Here is a 16521-nt window from a genome sequence, read left to right on the forward strand (position 1 = left end):
TCAATAGTGACGGCGCATTTCCGAGGAGTTTTGGATATCGTATACGACTGTTTTGTTTGTTTGAAATGGAGGACTTCCGTCCTATGACAAGTCCATGTTAAATTCATCGCTTCTGCCGCAATTTTGCACCACTTCCGGATACAAAAAGAACATTTTCATTACTTTTTTGGCGACGCTTTTTTTACTGGGATATACATATGGTTAAACTACCTACATTAGAAAGTCGTAGAATTATGTTAAATGTTTCTTTTGTGTTGAATATACTTCAAGGCAGAACCAGTTCCGAATTTCTTTTCGATCGTTTATTACTAAAGGTTCCAATTAGACCAAGGCATATTAATTAAAGGTAAAGTCACGAGCAAACGTGTGTACCCCCCCCCCATGATAATTATAATGTCAAACTAAAATGGCAAATGACTTAAGTTGACATTTTGTGTATGTGTAGTGTTGTTTTCAGCCAACAATTGTTTATTACAAAGAACAAAAAGTGATTTGAAGTTAAATATATGCCTAAGGCAGACATCAATACAAAACAACAACAAAGAATGGGGCGAAATTTTTCCGCTACATAAGTGAACGGTATCCTTGTCTCAGTGAATTGGCCTGGAAACAATGCGTAAGTGTGGAGTGACATGTAGTAACAAGTTGGAGGAAATAATTTTGAGCTTCTTGTGTATTCTATTTAGGTTCCCGATTTTGATAATCTTTATTTGGATATGAATGGCATTATTCACAATTGCTCCCATTCCGATGATACAAACATCAATCTCAACATAACAGGAGGATATGTTGAAGGACATATTCAACTATATTGACAAGTTGTTTTTTCTAATTAAACCACAGAAATTATTCTTTATGGCCATTGACGGCGTGGCCCCTCGTGCAAAAATGAATCAACAGCGTAGTAGACGTTTTCGTTCAGCCAAGGAAGCTGAACTTTGGAATGGTTAGCACAGAGCCTAGGTGAAGTGAGAGAACACCAAAAAATTTGGAAGTTCTTCCAAAGGCACAACTTTAAAAGAACTTCCAGAAGATGTACTCCCAATGATGTTCTTCATTTTAACTACACAGGAAGTTCTTTTCATTCAATTTTTTATAACATGTTTTATTCATATTTTTAATTGGTAATGTTAAATTTTTTGTTTCAAATTGGTTAAGAACTGTTTAAGAATTCATAAAATGGTACAAATTATTTAAATTTTGTCGAAAAAATGCTAAATTCAATCTGAAAAAATTATGAATTTTTGAAAATATTTGAGGTCAAACGTTTCAGACAAGCGTTAGAATCCATTAAAAATTGTAAAAAATCATAAAAATTATTTATTATTTATCTTTACGATATTATGAGGTATTGCTCAATTCAATTCTATTTGTTTCCGTGCAGATTTGTCCAATAAGTAGTTATAGGACATAAACACATTGTCTGCATCTTCAATCTATTCTTTGGCTCCATAATATGGACACATTTTGAGTTTTTACCAACTTTGACCAAGTCTTCAATGTCCATTAAATCCAGATCATCTTTGCGCGATTCCACACGATGATGAAAGGCACAAGTTCTTTTTTGGACTCGCAATCGACAAATCGATCTGTGTTTTATTTGAATTGCCCTGTTCTCGCAATACCTCGGGATATATACACAATTGATCTCTGGATCCCAAAACCACCGCTCTCGTAAATGAGAAAGATGTCCGCTTTAATTCTTACATATCTTGCGTTAGGTGTGAATGGGTACCTCAAGTTTCCCAGTATATATTATTTTAGGAAGACCCCAGCTACCACCCTTGGGCTTTGCACGAGCAATCATTTACAGGTGCTCCGCCTAAATAGGATTGTTTTTAAAATAATTGGTGGCGGTGCTGTTTGTTGTATTTGCATCTTCATTTCCTCTTTTCGGGATTGCAGCCATTCCAAAGATGAACACAAGGTTTTACCGGTTCCTATGAGAAAGTTTTTGTTTTATTGGTGGTTACATTGTTATACTTTATTTTATACCCGTTGGGGATTCCAGAAAACCATTTGATCCATCTCGTAGACATATGATGACCTTTTCCATATAAGCTCTTTGAACTTCATAGGGATCCCATGATTTATTGCTATTGCATCTCTTAGATTCCTTAATGCCTCAATTCGTACACTCGAACCATAGTGTTTCAGTTTAGCAATACATTCTTCAACATTTATTTGCCTTATGCCTCCGTCATATGGCAATATATATGTAAACAAAGAATGTAAACAAATCTACTAAACGTAAACGAAGCCTTTGACAAGATGAATGTCGATATTAGTCACCTGATTGCATGACTTTACCTGGATTAATATGCCTTGCAATTAGACCTACGAGGAATTTACAACTATTGCACGAGGACTATTACCGATCTAATTACGCTATTAATGACCCCTTCTGTCGTTTATGTATACACTTCAATAAACTGAGTCACATCCCAATAAACACAGGATGAGCGTTTTTCAAATGCAACAACTTTTCAGTTTGAAGGCCGGTATGCACCTCTAGCGAAATTTTCGGTAGCAAAAATTTATTTAAGTCTACAACAAAAAAACAGGGCTGTGTACACACATTTTAAACCAGCTAATCGCTTTTAAAAATTGTTAATATATGTTCCAAAAATTCCTCAAATAAATTGTTTATTATTTACAGACCTTTTAAAACTTTTACGCACACAATAATTGTAATAAATTAACCCAATAAACACAGGATGAGCGTTTTTCAAATGCAACAACTTTTCAGTTTGAGGGTATATATAATTTTCAATATAAATTCAACTTGACTTGAAATAGCTCATCTTCAATACATCTTCAAATTGTTTGCGAATTACTTCCAATTTGCCAAAATATTGACGAAATCTTTGAAAAGTTGTTGAAGATAATATGAGAAAACTTTGACAAAACACTACCCTAAAATGCAACGAAAAAACCATGTGGTTTTCAATACTTATTTGTGCAACGAAGTTCGTGGTCAATTGCAAGAAATAAAAAAATGGAAAATTTTAGACAAATAACCAAATAGTTTATAAAAAGAGGTAAGCGAAAATAGAAAATGAAATAAAACTTTAAGGAAGTCACTAAATGTATATCTCTTTGCAGAAAACTAAAATTATGGATCCTACGTTCTTGAAAACATTAAAAAGATGACCGATGAAAAAATGGTGGACAATTAACTGGAACTGCTTCAAATAGTTTATAATAATTGGTACGTCAATATGAAAAATTAAATCAACACTTTAGAGAAGTCACTAAATTTAAATCTCTGCAGAAAACTAAAATCTTTGGATGCTACATTCTTGCAAACATTAAGAGGCTGACCAATGAAAAATTAGTGGCTTATCGACAAGAAAAAGTTTCCAACCAATTAAAATTGTTAAAAACAACAAATTGTTGAAATCAACAACTTCTGGATGAAAATGTGCATCACATCGTCAGTTTAATTCATATGCTATTAACAGTTTAAAATGGATATTTTGTGAATTCCTTCTGCTGGAAACCAATTCTAACACGCGGTCCAGTACGTTCCTAATTTCAAATTGCCCGCATGTTAATAAAAGGAAGGAACAAAAGGAAGGAAATCGAATCATCAATGCAAAAGTGTTTACTAATAATGTTTAAGATATTTAAAGTTTTGTTGTTTGTTTTTTTTTTGTTCTTATTTGTTGATATGTTTGATAAGATTATTATTTATCAATTGGTATTGTAGTGTATTATGTAGTGTAGTGTATTATTATATATTTTATTTTGAAGAAAATGTATAAATTATACAAAATTCATAGAATTTTGGCTTTGACTTTCAATTTTAAGTGGGGATATCATTCATACAAATTTAGGTTGAAAAGTATTTGCAACAATGTTAATTTTGAATTTGACTCGCATCGAAAATTGTTTGACAAATTATTGAGCAGCGATACATTTCAATTTGAGGATAACACTTGAGATATTATTGCTAATGTGTTGAATTCCACTGTTGAGGTTAATGTCTGTTTTTTGTTGAGAACGCGATTTTCTCAACAATTTTTCAACTTGAATATTACCCTAATCCTTTGAAAAAATTTTTGAAAAATTGTTGAAATTTTGCATTTTTCTAACGTTTGTGTTTATTGGGAAATGTTTGCTGCCAAAATATGCTTTTGACAACCCTGTTATTTTCGCTAGAGGTGCATACCGGCCTTGAGGATAAATATAATTTTTTAACAAAATTTCAACTTGACTTTACCCATAGAAAAGTTATTACACTTGTAGAAAAATGGCGGTACGTGGCCATTACTGTTTGGTATTAACCCTGCCAGCATTTCAAAGTTCCATTTCATCCTCATCGCTACCACAGACTCGTAAATGTCACCATAACCATCGCGACTGTTATGGGGGAAGCATATCAAAAAGTACAAAATGTACATGAAAGTATTTTGCCATCACTACTGTTAGAAGAGCCATTTTATTTTTTGTGAAACGCCAAGCGCAACCAGCTTTTTATATTTTATTTAAATAAAAACGAAAATAAAGTTCTGAAAACATAGATATTACGCTTAAAATTGTGAAAGGTATATGGTGAACAATTTTCGAATTTCCAAATAGAATAGTGTGATCGTTTTTCAAATATTTTTCCAGGCACGCTGTCTCCATCGAAAATAAACAAACTGGCTGACAGACGCTGCAATATGTAACTTGCTACTTAAAACTCAACATCATTCTTTTATTAATTATGTTAAATGTGATGAGATAAACCGAAAAATGTTATATTTATAAGAAATTATAAATGTTTAATCAAATCAATAAACATCTACACAATCGTGTTTTACTTGACCACAATGATTCTTCTACAATTACCTTAAAATGCACTTTTTCTGATAGTTTGCAGGGGTTCTTATTGGCGTCCTTCGAAATTGATCTAAATAGTCACCTAATAATTGCACTGATGAGAAACTTTTTCGTAGTAACTTGGCGTGGTACAACTTCTCAATAGTGACGGCGCTTTTCCGACGAGTTTTTGATGTAGTATATAATTGTTTTCGACGTAGAGGGGATTCTCAGAAGCGCCCCCAAATTCAAAAAATGTTGGCAGGGATGTGCTGCGTAAGGATCGCACAAGGAATGGAGGTGGTGGCCTGGCTTTCATATTACACCGTTCCGTGCAGTATAGGCCTATCCCGCTTGCGTCAGACATTAGTGACTCCTACATGGAATGTATGGGGGTAGCAGTGAAGTCTGGGGCAGCCGAGATAGAGCTATACAATGTGTATTTACCGCCGGTTGGTAGCTGTGCTCCAGGTTATAGCCCAAACATTGAGTGGCTGTTGTGCGGGCATAACCGATTGGTACTAGGAGAATTTAATTCCCACCACGAACTTTGGCATTCTCTCCTGGGTAATGACCAGAGAGGCATAGCTTTGGCAGAGCAGATAGATGACTCCACATTTTGCACGTTGAACGAAGAGGCCCCCACGAGAATTATGGGTGACTGCAGCAGTTCCCAAGATTTATCCTTAGCATCGCCTGGTATGATAAATGACGTTTCCTGGCAACCCGTCATATCATTGGGTTCAGACCACCTCCCCATAATTCTCACCATTAACCGACCCTCCGATTTCATAACCTCTGAACGCCGGACGTTCATAAACCAAAAGAAAGCCAACTGGGAAGGCTTCAGAGAATATATAGATCGCCGCTTCAGTGAGCTCCCGTCCCCTTCTCATGTTCATGTTGCCCAGAGGGTGTTCCGGGACATCATCAACGCAGCAGCCGCTCGCTTCATTCCAGCTGGTCAACAGTGAGAGCCCTCTCGAATCCCGCTACTAGGGATGATGGGATTTCAGTCACCTTTGGCGACGTGACTGATCCGAAGAGATGCGCCAAATACTTCAACCAACAGTTTGGCGAGCATCCCGAGAGTGATAGAGCGAAAAGGAGAGCCACTCGTCGCATACGTGGTCTCCGAGCCGATGATACACCACAATTTACCGCACCCGAAGTTGGAATTTCAATGCAATGCTGAAGCACCTTGGAATACTGGGATTTGAGTACCTGACCAGACTCCTCAATTTGTCCTTGGAATCACTCGTTATACCCGATGTCTGGAAGATGGGAAGGGTGATTCCACTACTGAAGCCAGGCAAAGATTCGAGTAAAGGTGAATCGTACAGACCGATATAAGGTAGGTACTATGTTTATTGGCACGAAAAAAAGCCCCTAAATCATTCTTTCGCGTTGAAAAATGAGAGTGTTGACAATAGATTTCGAAGGAAGAAAACAGCCATTTTGGAAATATGTCGCGTTTATTTCTCCGAAATTTAATTGACAACATCGCCAAACGTCATAAAATTATTGCATATGTATACGCAGCAGCTGATTAGATTGTTTACACACACGCATTCATGATAATTGTTTTGAAAAGTTTTTTTTACCAGTTTTTAAATTGTTTTGCAACCAAACCTCACACAGCACTGGACACTAATAATTGTTAAGAATAAAACGCCAGCCGCTCTACTCCTGGTGTCTTACCACATTCGGCAACAGCTTTAACGACATGTGGTACATTGTCGTCTTCTTCAGCTTTTCCAAATGGATACCGTCAGTTTGTAACGCCCATCTAACAAACATATAATTCCGGTGTTATGCTAACTGTTACATCATGCGCAGCAATAGACTCATTCATCAACAAACTTAATTCGTTGGTGTCCACAATATCTACACAATCGCATTGCAATACCAGCGGACAAGAGTGTACTTATGCCCGTGCTGTTGCCGCCTCACTAGCAATTTCAAATCCAGTGGTCACCACCACGGTTCCCACAAAGGATAACAACGCCATTTCATTTGCCAATGTTGTTACCTCGGAGGGAACAACATCATTGGGTGACCAGTTAAAACACGTACACCATACAATAGCTATAGTCAAAGTGAAACTTTTTGTTCAATCAACATAAGCCTATAACTCACGTTCAAGGGTAGTTCCTAAGCAAAAGTCACTGTTCCCGACGATAGATGGTGACTTCATTACGAAAACACCACTCCAAGTTATTTTTATTTTGTCAATCGATCTTATTGCATTTTTAAATAACAATGCGAACCACATTTGTGTTGTAATTTCACACAAATCATTTGAATAAATAAATTATTTCTTAATTCACATTGCAAATGGCGCCATGTTTTGAAACTAACTAATCTCAACATATGGAAGGATTTAACACGATCTAATTAGGGACTGTGCGCTTTACGTCAGTTTTTCAACTCGAAAAAAAAACAAAGTACCACAAATGAAAAAATATTTTGGTAGTTTATCGCATTTTTGGTTTTGTATGGGATTTCGCTGCGGAAACCGAACATAGTACCTACCTTATCTTAAAATACACTTTCTCTGGTTGTTTGAAGGGGTTTTATTGGCGTCCTTCTAAATGTATCCGGAAGGAACCTAATAATTGCACACATGCGATGCTTTTTTGAAGTAACTTGGCGTGGTACAACTTCTCAATAGTGACGGCGAGGGGTTTTGGATATCGTATACGACTGTTTTCGACGTAGTGGGGATTCTCAGAAGCGCCACCAAATTCAAAAAATGTTGGCAGGGATGTTTTCGGAACAAAAATATGATCCGTGTTTGCGTTATAAACCCACACAAATAGTTTTAATAAATAAACTATTTCTTAATTCACATTGCAAATGGCGCCATGCTATAAACGTCAGTTTTCCCACTCGAAAAAACAAAGTAACACAAATGGAAAAAATTTCGCTAGTTTTTCGCATTTTTTGGTTTTGTATGGAGTTTCAACACGAAACCCGAACAGAGTACCGGCCTTAAGGTGAGTACTATGTTCGTATTTTTCACCAAAACACTAAATTAAAAGTACACAAAGCTATATGACGAAGACTATATTTTTATGAAGTCTTGTGAAATAATGAATGGAAAAGATCTAAGGAATTGATTGTGAATCATTTTATAGGCTCTACACATTACACTCAAAATCCACATTTTTGAGATTTCAAATCTACTTTTTATAAGGCAAATGACAGTTGAAATCTAGTCAAAGTGGATTTTGGAAGTGTAATGTGAATGAGGTATTATATTTAAAATTTAACTACCCTGCCAACATTTTTTGAATTTGGGGGCGCTTCTGAGAATCCCCAGTACGTCGAAAACAATCATATACGATATCAAAAACTCGTCGGAAAAGCGCCGTCACTATTGAGAAGTTGTACCACGCCAAGTTACTACAAAAAGGTTTCGCATGAGTGCAATTATTAGGTGCCTTTATAGATCAATTTAGAACGACGCCAAAGAGACCCTCCAAACAATCAGAAAAATCACATTTTAAGATAGTGGTAAGAATCATTGTGGTCGAGTAAAACACGTTTGTTTAGATATTTATTTGATTAATCATTTACAAATTCTTAAAAATATAACATTTATACCACTATCACATCACATTTAACATAATTTTTTGCATTAATGATTATGTAGAGTTACAAGTAGCGAGTTAGATGTTGCAGCGTCTATCAGCCAGTGTTTTTATTCGATGGAGGCAGCGTGTCTGTAAAATATTTGAAAAACAATCACTTTATTCCATTTGGAAAATCAAAAATTGTTCACCAATATACCTTTCACAATTTTAAGCGTAATATCTATGTTTTCAGAACTTTATTTTCGTTTTTATTTAAATAAAATATAACAAGCTGGTTGCCCTTGGCGTTTCACAAAAAATAAAATGGCTCTTCTAACAGTAGTGATGGCAAAATACTTTAATGTACATTTTGTACTTTTTGATATGCTTCCCCCATCACAGTTCGCGATGGTTGTGGTGACATTTACGAGTCTGTGGTAGCGATGAAGATGAAATGGAACTTTGAAATGCTGGCAGGGTAATTTAAAAAAAGTAACCGTGAACAAAAGCTGTTTTTCAGCTTGAAAACTGAACATAGTACTCAGCTTTAAGGATTATTAAAAAAATCGCACTGACGAGAAACTTTTTTTGTAATAACTTGGCGTGTTACAACTTCTCAATTGTAACGGCTCTTTCCGTTTTTGATGGCGTATATGATTGTTTTCGACGTGGTGGGGATTTTGAATAGTGCTGTCAAATTCAACAATTGTTGGCAGGGACCAACTCAATAATTTTACTGAAAAAGTACTCAAACAGACCCATTACCAAAAATTACCGAGTACGCGAACTGAGCTCAAATGTCGCATTTAAACCGATATTCACATACTCGGTATAGTTGCATCTCTACAATTATTTTTCAATATTGTTCGGTGAAAATAGAAAATAAATGGCTGCAGTGAGTAATTTTCGCGTTTTTGAATGAAAATTTCATAGTACATGTGTTTATCCTCACCTTAGTCCTACTAAGTGTATCATTGCGCTTGAAATACAATACCCGCAAAGTAGAAAAGGCCTCCTAATACATCTTGGAGTTTCTTCATACATTTCCTTTTGTTCAAGATTTTTATTGAAAACAAAGCCTAAAAGTGATTGTATTTGTCGGAAGACTGCCCGCTAAGGAATTGTAAGTGAGATGACGTCCATACAGTTTGTACTGCACCCACTTCCTGGAACAGATGAACAATTTATAGAAAGGTAAGTTTGTCTTATTGCTGAAAGTTGTTTTGTCGTCTCTACCAATCATGGCTTCGAACACATGTCGAAGCAATGTAAAGATGTTGTAAGACTTTAATATATAAAGGTATTCCATCTTTTGAAATGAACTATGTTGTAGCTAGTTTTGTTTTAGGATTGTTCCGGGAGTCGAGTAATAGTCTCAAATATCATTTTCAACCAATTGCAAACTCCAGCAAATTGAAATTCATCGAAGGCTACATGGGTACGATCTCTTATTTCGACAAATTCTCCTATCTTCCGATAATCGCAAATCCTAGTAGCGGACTCTTGTCCAGGATAACTTGAATACAATTTGTATTTAAACACCCTACACTCATAGAAAAAAGTCCGCTAAAAACAGCAGTCGATATCTGCTGTTATATTTTTGTACTTCAGGGCCCAACGAACAACAAATTATAAAATTTTTACTTTATAAATAGTCCCCAAAGCATATTTAAGAACCAAAAGTAGTTGTTGGTATATTTTTGCACTGTATATTACTTACAAGCTCCTAAATAGATTAGCAAACATTTTGTTTGCTGTTATGCCTCAATTTGATAAATATTCAGATTTTTGGGCAAATACTATAGATATTCATAAAATATTGTTTTAATTATGTTAGGATAGCTCCTAAGTTAGCACTTTTATTTGTTTCAGTCAAACTAAAACATGTTTTAGTGTAATCGAGCTTAAAAAATAGCAGGCAATGTTTGTTATTTCAGCAAAAAGTGACTGCGGTCCCTTTTTTAGCAGATTTTCTGCTGTTTAGCAGACTTTTCTGCTGTCCCTACTAACAAATTTCTTTGGGTGTATGAAAGATATATTAAAAAACATGCGAATATTTCAGAACAGAAATCGAGTATTTAAATAACATAGAAATCATTTTTTTTATTTGTTGTGATACACTATGTATCTACTTCTCTATTATGTACTTGACACCTTTGATTATAGTAGGCTATTTCAGTTTCATTCTAGTAGGCTATGAAATATTCATTTTTTATGTATTCAGTTTGAGTTAATAAATTCTCAATAGTTCAGAATCGTTTTGATATAATAAAATATATGTTACGTGTGTTTTATTTAATAGCACAACATTATTGAATCAGGAAATTATTTGATCCAATTCCAGTTGAAATTACGGAAATGACGCTACCGTCGTCAACTAAACATTAATTGATACAATTAAAATTTTATTTCATTCATTCAATTTATGTGTTGACTTACTTCAATTGCATTTAACTATTTCGACCCTAAAGTTGCCTGTGGGCAACTTTTTGTATTTTGAGACTAGCTGTAAGCGTTGTTTTTGTTCATAAAACTGTAACGGTATCGAGAGCTACAAGTGTTCTTTTTAAGTTGTATTAAAAAACAGCCAATTTGGTTGTCATTTAGCAAGTTTACTTTCATTAATACGCAAGTACCTCAAGAAAAAATATTTGCGAATTTGGAAAACGGATTTTATAAAGAGATTTTTTCAAAAATTACAAGAAATGTTTTGAAAGTTTTTATTAAATCTGTTGTAGTACATATCCAATAAAATATTTGTGGAAGTCAAATCCTAGAATTGCAAAAAAAAAAAACAAGTGAGAAATTTTTAAAATTGAAAAGTTGCCTGTGGGCAACTTTGGGCAATTGTGGTAGTAAAATTACATATTTTTGGACATGGGACCTAGAGAAAAAAGTTTGAAAAACAATATTAAACAAATTTAGAACTTCGACTGGGATGTCCCAGTGACGAGGATTGCGGCAATGATGTTGAAGACATATGTGCAGTGCTGAGGAGGAATTTGAAAAGAATCGTAAAAAGTGAAGAAGCCGTAGATATCAGCCTTTGGCAACATACTGGTGGATTAGCACAAATATAGGGTTTTTGTTATTAGACCGCCAGTCAAACTGGCATGGGTTCAGAACAAAAAAAAAACAAACCATTTTCTCATGATTCACGCGACGCCGTTTAAACTAAATCTCGTGAATGTGCGTGAACGGGACTAAACAAAAATTTGCCATGCGTGAGCAAAAATCAAATTGTGTTCGTGATTTGCGTGAGTAAAATTTCTCCGAAATCACGCTCACGATTAAAATTCACGTTCGCGGTCCAATACACGCTCACGATAAAATTGACGTTGACGATAAAATGCACATTCTCGTTAAAACAGAGACAGAAAAAGCTCACACTCACGAACAAATTCACGTTCACGATTCAAGCTCACCGATTTTAATAACCTTCACGGATTTTATCACGCTTAAGATTTCAATAGCGTCCGTTGTTTTATTGTGAAACATATTTGAATTTTGCTAATGGTTCCGTCGTGAGTTATGAATGTTACTTATCAGTAACTGCAGTTAGTCATGAGATTTGTCGTGAATCACGCCAATTGTCGTGTTCCGAAAAATTTTCCAGAGTCACGAGATTTGTTGTGAACTACGAAAATTGTGACGAATTATGCAGGAACGTGAGGCATAAACTTTGTTCGTGCTTGAGCGTGCGCGATTACAACTGTTCATTTCGTGAATTTGCGTGAACGTGAATTCCTATCCACATGGCGTGCGTGAGTACAAATATTTCTGAATATTTCAAATATTTCGTGAATTCGCGTGAGCGTAAGTGATATTTCACTCACGCGCACATCTAAGTATATATTTACTGTAATAATAAAAAAAAAATCCAATAAAACGTAATACATCTCATAAGTACAAAACAAACCATTTTATATCCACAAATGCCAAAGCCAACATTTTCTACCGCCCAAACGAATGGGCTTGGCGACCCGATATCTATAAAAATTCGGGGTCGAAAGGGTTAATATATCTGGCTGATGAGTTCTTTTTGCTGTAGTTGCATTGCGGGAAATGGATAGATCCCAGAGCTGGTACAGGACTAGTCTCTGGTATGTATCGATCTGTTCCAGTTCTGGACAAATTTTGAAAGGGCCGGTCATTACACCCACCACCATAGGTTGTACGGGTACAATAAGATTGTCATTCCGTTTTGATATAGTCACGATATAAACCGACACCCCGATTTGGGGCATTGCGCTCATAGAAACCGTAGTTTTTATCCGATTTGCCTGAAATTGGAAATGTAGAGGTATTTTAGGACCACAAATAGCTGTGCCGAGCGGATAAGGTTAGGTTAGGTGGCAGCCCGATGTCTCAGGCTCACTTAGACTATTCAGTCCATTGTGATACCAAATTGGTGAATTTCTGTCTTATCAATGAGTGCTGCCCTATTCCATGTTAAGCTCAATGACTGAAATTGGAAATGTTGAGGTATTTTAGGACCACAAATAGCTGTGCCGAGCGGATAAGGTTAGGTTAGGTGGCAGCCCGATGTCTCAGGCTCACTTAGACTATTCAGTCCATTGTGATACCACATTGGTGAACTTCTGTCTTATCATTGAGTGCTGCCCGATTCCATGTTAAGCTCAATGACAAGGGACCTCCTTTTTATAGCCGAGTCCGAACGGCGGTCCACATTGCAGTGAAATCACTTAGAAAAGTTTTGAGACCCTCAGAACTGTCACCAGCATTACTGAGGTGGGATAATCCGCCGTTGAAAGACTTTTTGGTGTTCGGTCGAAGCAGGAATCGAACCCACGACCTTGTGTATGCAAGGCGGGCATGCTAACCATTGCACCACGGTGGCTCCCTTAGCGGATAAAAGACACTGGTCATCCAAATTTCGGGAAACTAAAAGTTTAATTTCCAGGGTTTACTTCTCGTACTCTTTCGAATAATGGGGTAAATATCTACGGAATTTAGATTTCAAATCAAATTGTTATTTCATTATTTTATTGCACGCTTGCTTACACGAGATATTTAAGATTCCCAAAAAAAAACTCAAAATTATTCTTATTAATCCAGAATCTGATGTAGTCTTCAAATATAGAAACTTTTTTAGCTTCATGAAGCTTATCTTTTGAGCCTATCTTCTTAACCCTGGAAAGTAATCCTTATTTTTTGTACACTAACCTCATCCTTCGTCATTTTGACTACGGCTTATTTCAAGACGCTACAATTTCACCGTCGTCAAAAACGAGAACCAAAATTGAGTTTATTTTCTTATTCAAATTGTTTTTAATTAGTATATAACATAAATTTATAATTTCCCAATGGACTAAAAAACAATTTAAATCGAAAATGAAATTACGCGCCGTCATTTTGACAAAGGATGACTTCCAGGGTTAAGGTATTATGTTCCTTCCACCTGAAATTCTATAAATTTTCAAGTAAGGCGAAGACGAATCTATTATATTTTATTCATAGTGGTGGGTGTTTAAGACTTGGGCTGTCCGAACTTACGGCTCTATATACATGCTTTAACGTAGATTTGCCATCGATAGGGCAAATTTACACTAGAGAACGGCTGCGATCTACCCCGACCGAGCAGTGTATTTAGTAAACACCAATATTTGCAATCTTAAAACACCAATGAATTTCAACCACCAATATCCAACGCAACCGATGGCTGCCTGTGGTTGTTGTTGTAGCCCTTTGGAGTTGGTATGTTCGAGTTTTTCGGGAAATAAGCATACTCCAAATGGGGGTTTGCAGTCCTTGGACAGGATGGAAAACCCTGTGTCCGCCCCGGGCAGTAGACCCGACTGCAACGACGGCGGGCTGTCTGTGGTTGTTAGTATGAGTGTTGGTCTCTCGAAAACAACGTAAAATAATCATTCAAAATGGTTACCTCATATCGCAGCAGTTTGGTATTCTCTTCTTTGGTACTCTCTCAATTCTCTTAAGCTAATGCCAACTGCTGGTAGTTGTTGTTGTTGAGTGCAATCACACTGAAGTGTATGTACACTACCACACTGGTTTTTTGTTTAGCGAGCATTGCTACGATGCCGATTGGTTTAACACCTCAAAACACTGCAAACGAACATGGGTATATACTGGTGGTGTTTTTTTTTTTCATTAAGAGATCGCACGGTAATTGGTGTCTTACTCACTGCCACCGACATTTTGTGGGTAAGATTGCAATACGAAAAAAAGCCACCGGTTGCAATTCTCTGATTTACACATTACGACATAACTTGATGCATGCCATAGTACACATCCTGGAATATTTAATTAGGACCAGCCTTTATGCAGTTTTCAATGAAAGAGACCTGTTTTGTGTTGAGCATGAATATTTTTAACAAGTTATCTTTAAAATAATTGTATTTCGATAAATTTGTAGGTTCAATAAGATTTCAATAATACATACAAAAATTTTAATATTGCGATAAACTAGAGTATCGGAGCCAGTTCTGTGATAGGTCCGTCAGTGGAAGTTTGCACCATTTTCCACGTAGGCTGGCTTTAAAAAGTTGTGCGCGTGAGTGAAATTTTACTTAGTTACATTCACTTGGGAAATGCTAAAATACGCACGCTCATGCACGATAAGTGTTATATAAACTCTCACGCACAATAAGTGTGGTACAAACTCACACTTTCGCACGTGAGTGTGCGTGAGTACTCAGGTGCACATCTCTAATTTGTACTTATTTACAACATATCTTGACGTCATTGAACTGTTTATGCTCTACTATACATAATAAATACTAAATGGTTGCTATATATTTGATTTTTACAGACTTCGAGAGGTGTCCGATAAAGTTAACAAATTTGGATTTGGCACGCACCGAATTTTTGAGCAGCTTAAAATTCCCGTTAAAGATGTTGTTATTGGACCCAATCACATTGGAGTTCTTCTGGAAGATGGTAAGGCTTTTCGAGTAGCCTTTTCAATAAATACCGATAGATTGGATCTGAGTAAAACCGATTCGAACAAAGGGTAAGTGTTTAAACTTTATTCCGTGGAAACACCATTAGTTACATGTCTGATTTATATTACATATGTTGTTTAAGAACACTCAAAATGAAATAAATTGAACGTCGTATAGCGCCAAAGCCATTTGTATTTGTTTGAAGGATGCAATTTTGTAGAAATTAAGAAAAATAAATACTATATGGTATTTACCATTTATTAATGGATTGATACCTAGAATAAATTTAATCTGACATGGTAAAAATGTGTAGAATGTGTCTACATATTCTTAGTAAACATTTTACTTGACAATAAGAACTTACTACGTAAGTTGCCGCCTACAATATGATGGTGATAGATGCGATTTTTTTTTTTTTTTTACGTTATTTTTCGATTATTTATTAAAGATGGACTCGCGTATGATGCACAAATTGCATATGTGAACATTTGTTTATAAATATATAGTTTTATTTAATTTCTAATTGGAAATGTTCATGTTTTTTATATGTATTCCAGTGATATCTATAGGTCTACTTATACCATGCAACAATATATTGTTGTCGTAGTTGAATGTTCTGAACAAACCGGATGTTAGAAGGAAAAACAATACGATTGTTTATTGATTTTCTTTTTGTTCGAAGTATTATTGGCATAGTGGTTGCTTCAGACTTGGTCCAAATTAAGGTACATCTTGACAAATTTCAGGAGCCCATGGGTCTGATACATGTATAGAAATATAAAAACTTAAATGAACCACGATTTTTATGAAGTTCAAATAACATTTTTGCACCTGTAGTTTCACTACAGTGGATATACCAAAATAAAATGTATTATGTATGACTTAGAGTTGTGCGCGTGAGTGAAATTTCGCTCACCTTCACGCACATTCCCGAAGGAATATTTTTACTCACGCCCATTCACGCACGACATGTTGGTAGGAATTCACATTCACGAAATGAAATTTCATACTCACGCATGAACAACGCTTAATACCTCACGTCCATGCACGACTCACGACGATTTTCATGATACACGACATTTCTCGGGATTCATGAAAATTTTCGGGACACGACAATTCTCGTGTCTCACAAAATTTCGTGACTCGATAATTCGCATCCCAATAAACACAGTATTAGCGTTTTTCAAATGCAACACCTTTTCAGTTTGGAG

The 16521-nt window shown here is 35.8% G+C and overlaps 2 protein-coding genes and 2 long non-coding RNA genes across 5 annotated transcripts in view; 3 read left to right on the forward strand and 1 right to left on the reverse strand.

Moving 5' to 3' along the window:
• Positions 1–315: 315 nt before the first annotated feature.
• Positions 316–944, forward strand: LOC142239817 (uncharacterized). The gene is made up of 2 exons (XR_012723118.1): positions 316–616; positions 687–944. It is a non-coding gene; the product is annotated as an uncharacterized LOC142239817 (long non-coding RNA).
• A 146-nt stretch (positions 945–1090) lies between these two features.
• Positions 1091–2565, reverse strand: LOC142239807 (regulator of telomere elongation helicase 1 homolog). Its single transcript, XM_075311573.1, has 2 exons — positions 1996–2565; positions 1091–1940 (listed from the first exon to the last, which is right to left on the reverse strand). The coding sequence occupies exons 1-2, from the start codon at positions 2054–2056 to the stop codon at positions 1804–1806; spliced, it is 198 nt and encodes a 65-aa protein (XP_075167688.1). The 5' UTR covers positions 2057–2565; the 3' UTR covers positions 1091–1803.
• A 131-nt stretch (positions 2566–2696) lies between these two features.
• Positions 2697–3592, forward strand: LOC142239812 (uncharacterized). Its single transcript, XR_012723117.1, has 4 exons — positions 2697–2756; positions 2876–3041; positions 3106–3211; positions 3275–3592. It is a non-coding gene; the product is annotated as an uncharacterized LOC142239812 (long non-coding RNA).
• A 5627-nt stretch (positions 3593–9219) lies between these two features.
• The window catches only part of hyd (E3 ubiquitin-protein ligase hyd), an 83668-nt gene continuing 76366 nt past the window's right edge, over positions 9220–16521 (forward strand). The window contains exons 1-3 of one of the 2 annotated variants that reach the window (XM_075291051.1): positions 9220–9279; positions 9342–9578; positions 15178–15378. In XM_075291051.1, the coding sequence (XP_075147166.1) occupies positions 9517–9578; positions 15178–15378 (263 nt within the window). In that variant the 5' untranslated portion in view covers positions 9220–9279; positions 9342–9516. Of the gene's footprint in view, positions 9579–15177; positions 15379–16521 lie in introns of both variants that reach the window. The other variant, XM_075291052.1, reaches the window with a different exon arrangement.

Source organism: Haematobia irritans, chromosome 1, assembly GCF_050003625.1.
Source record: "Haematobia irritans isolate KBUSLIRL chromosome 1, ASM5000362v1, whole genome shotgun sequence".
Classification (NCBI taxonomy): Eukaryota; Metazoa; Arthropoda; class Insecta; order Diptera; family Muscidae; genus Haematobia; species Haematobia irritans.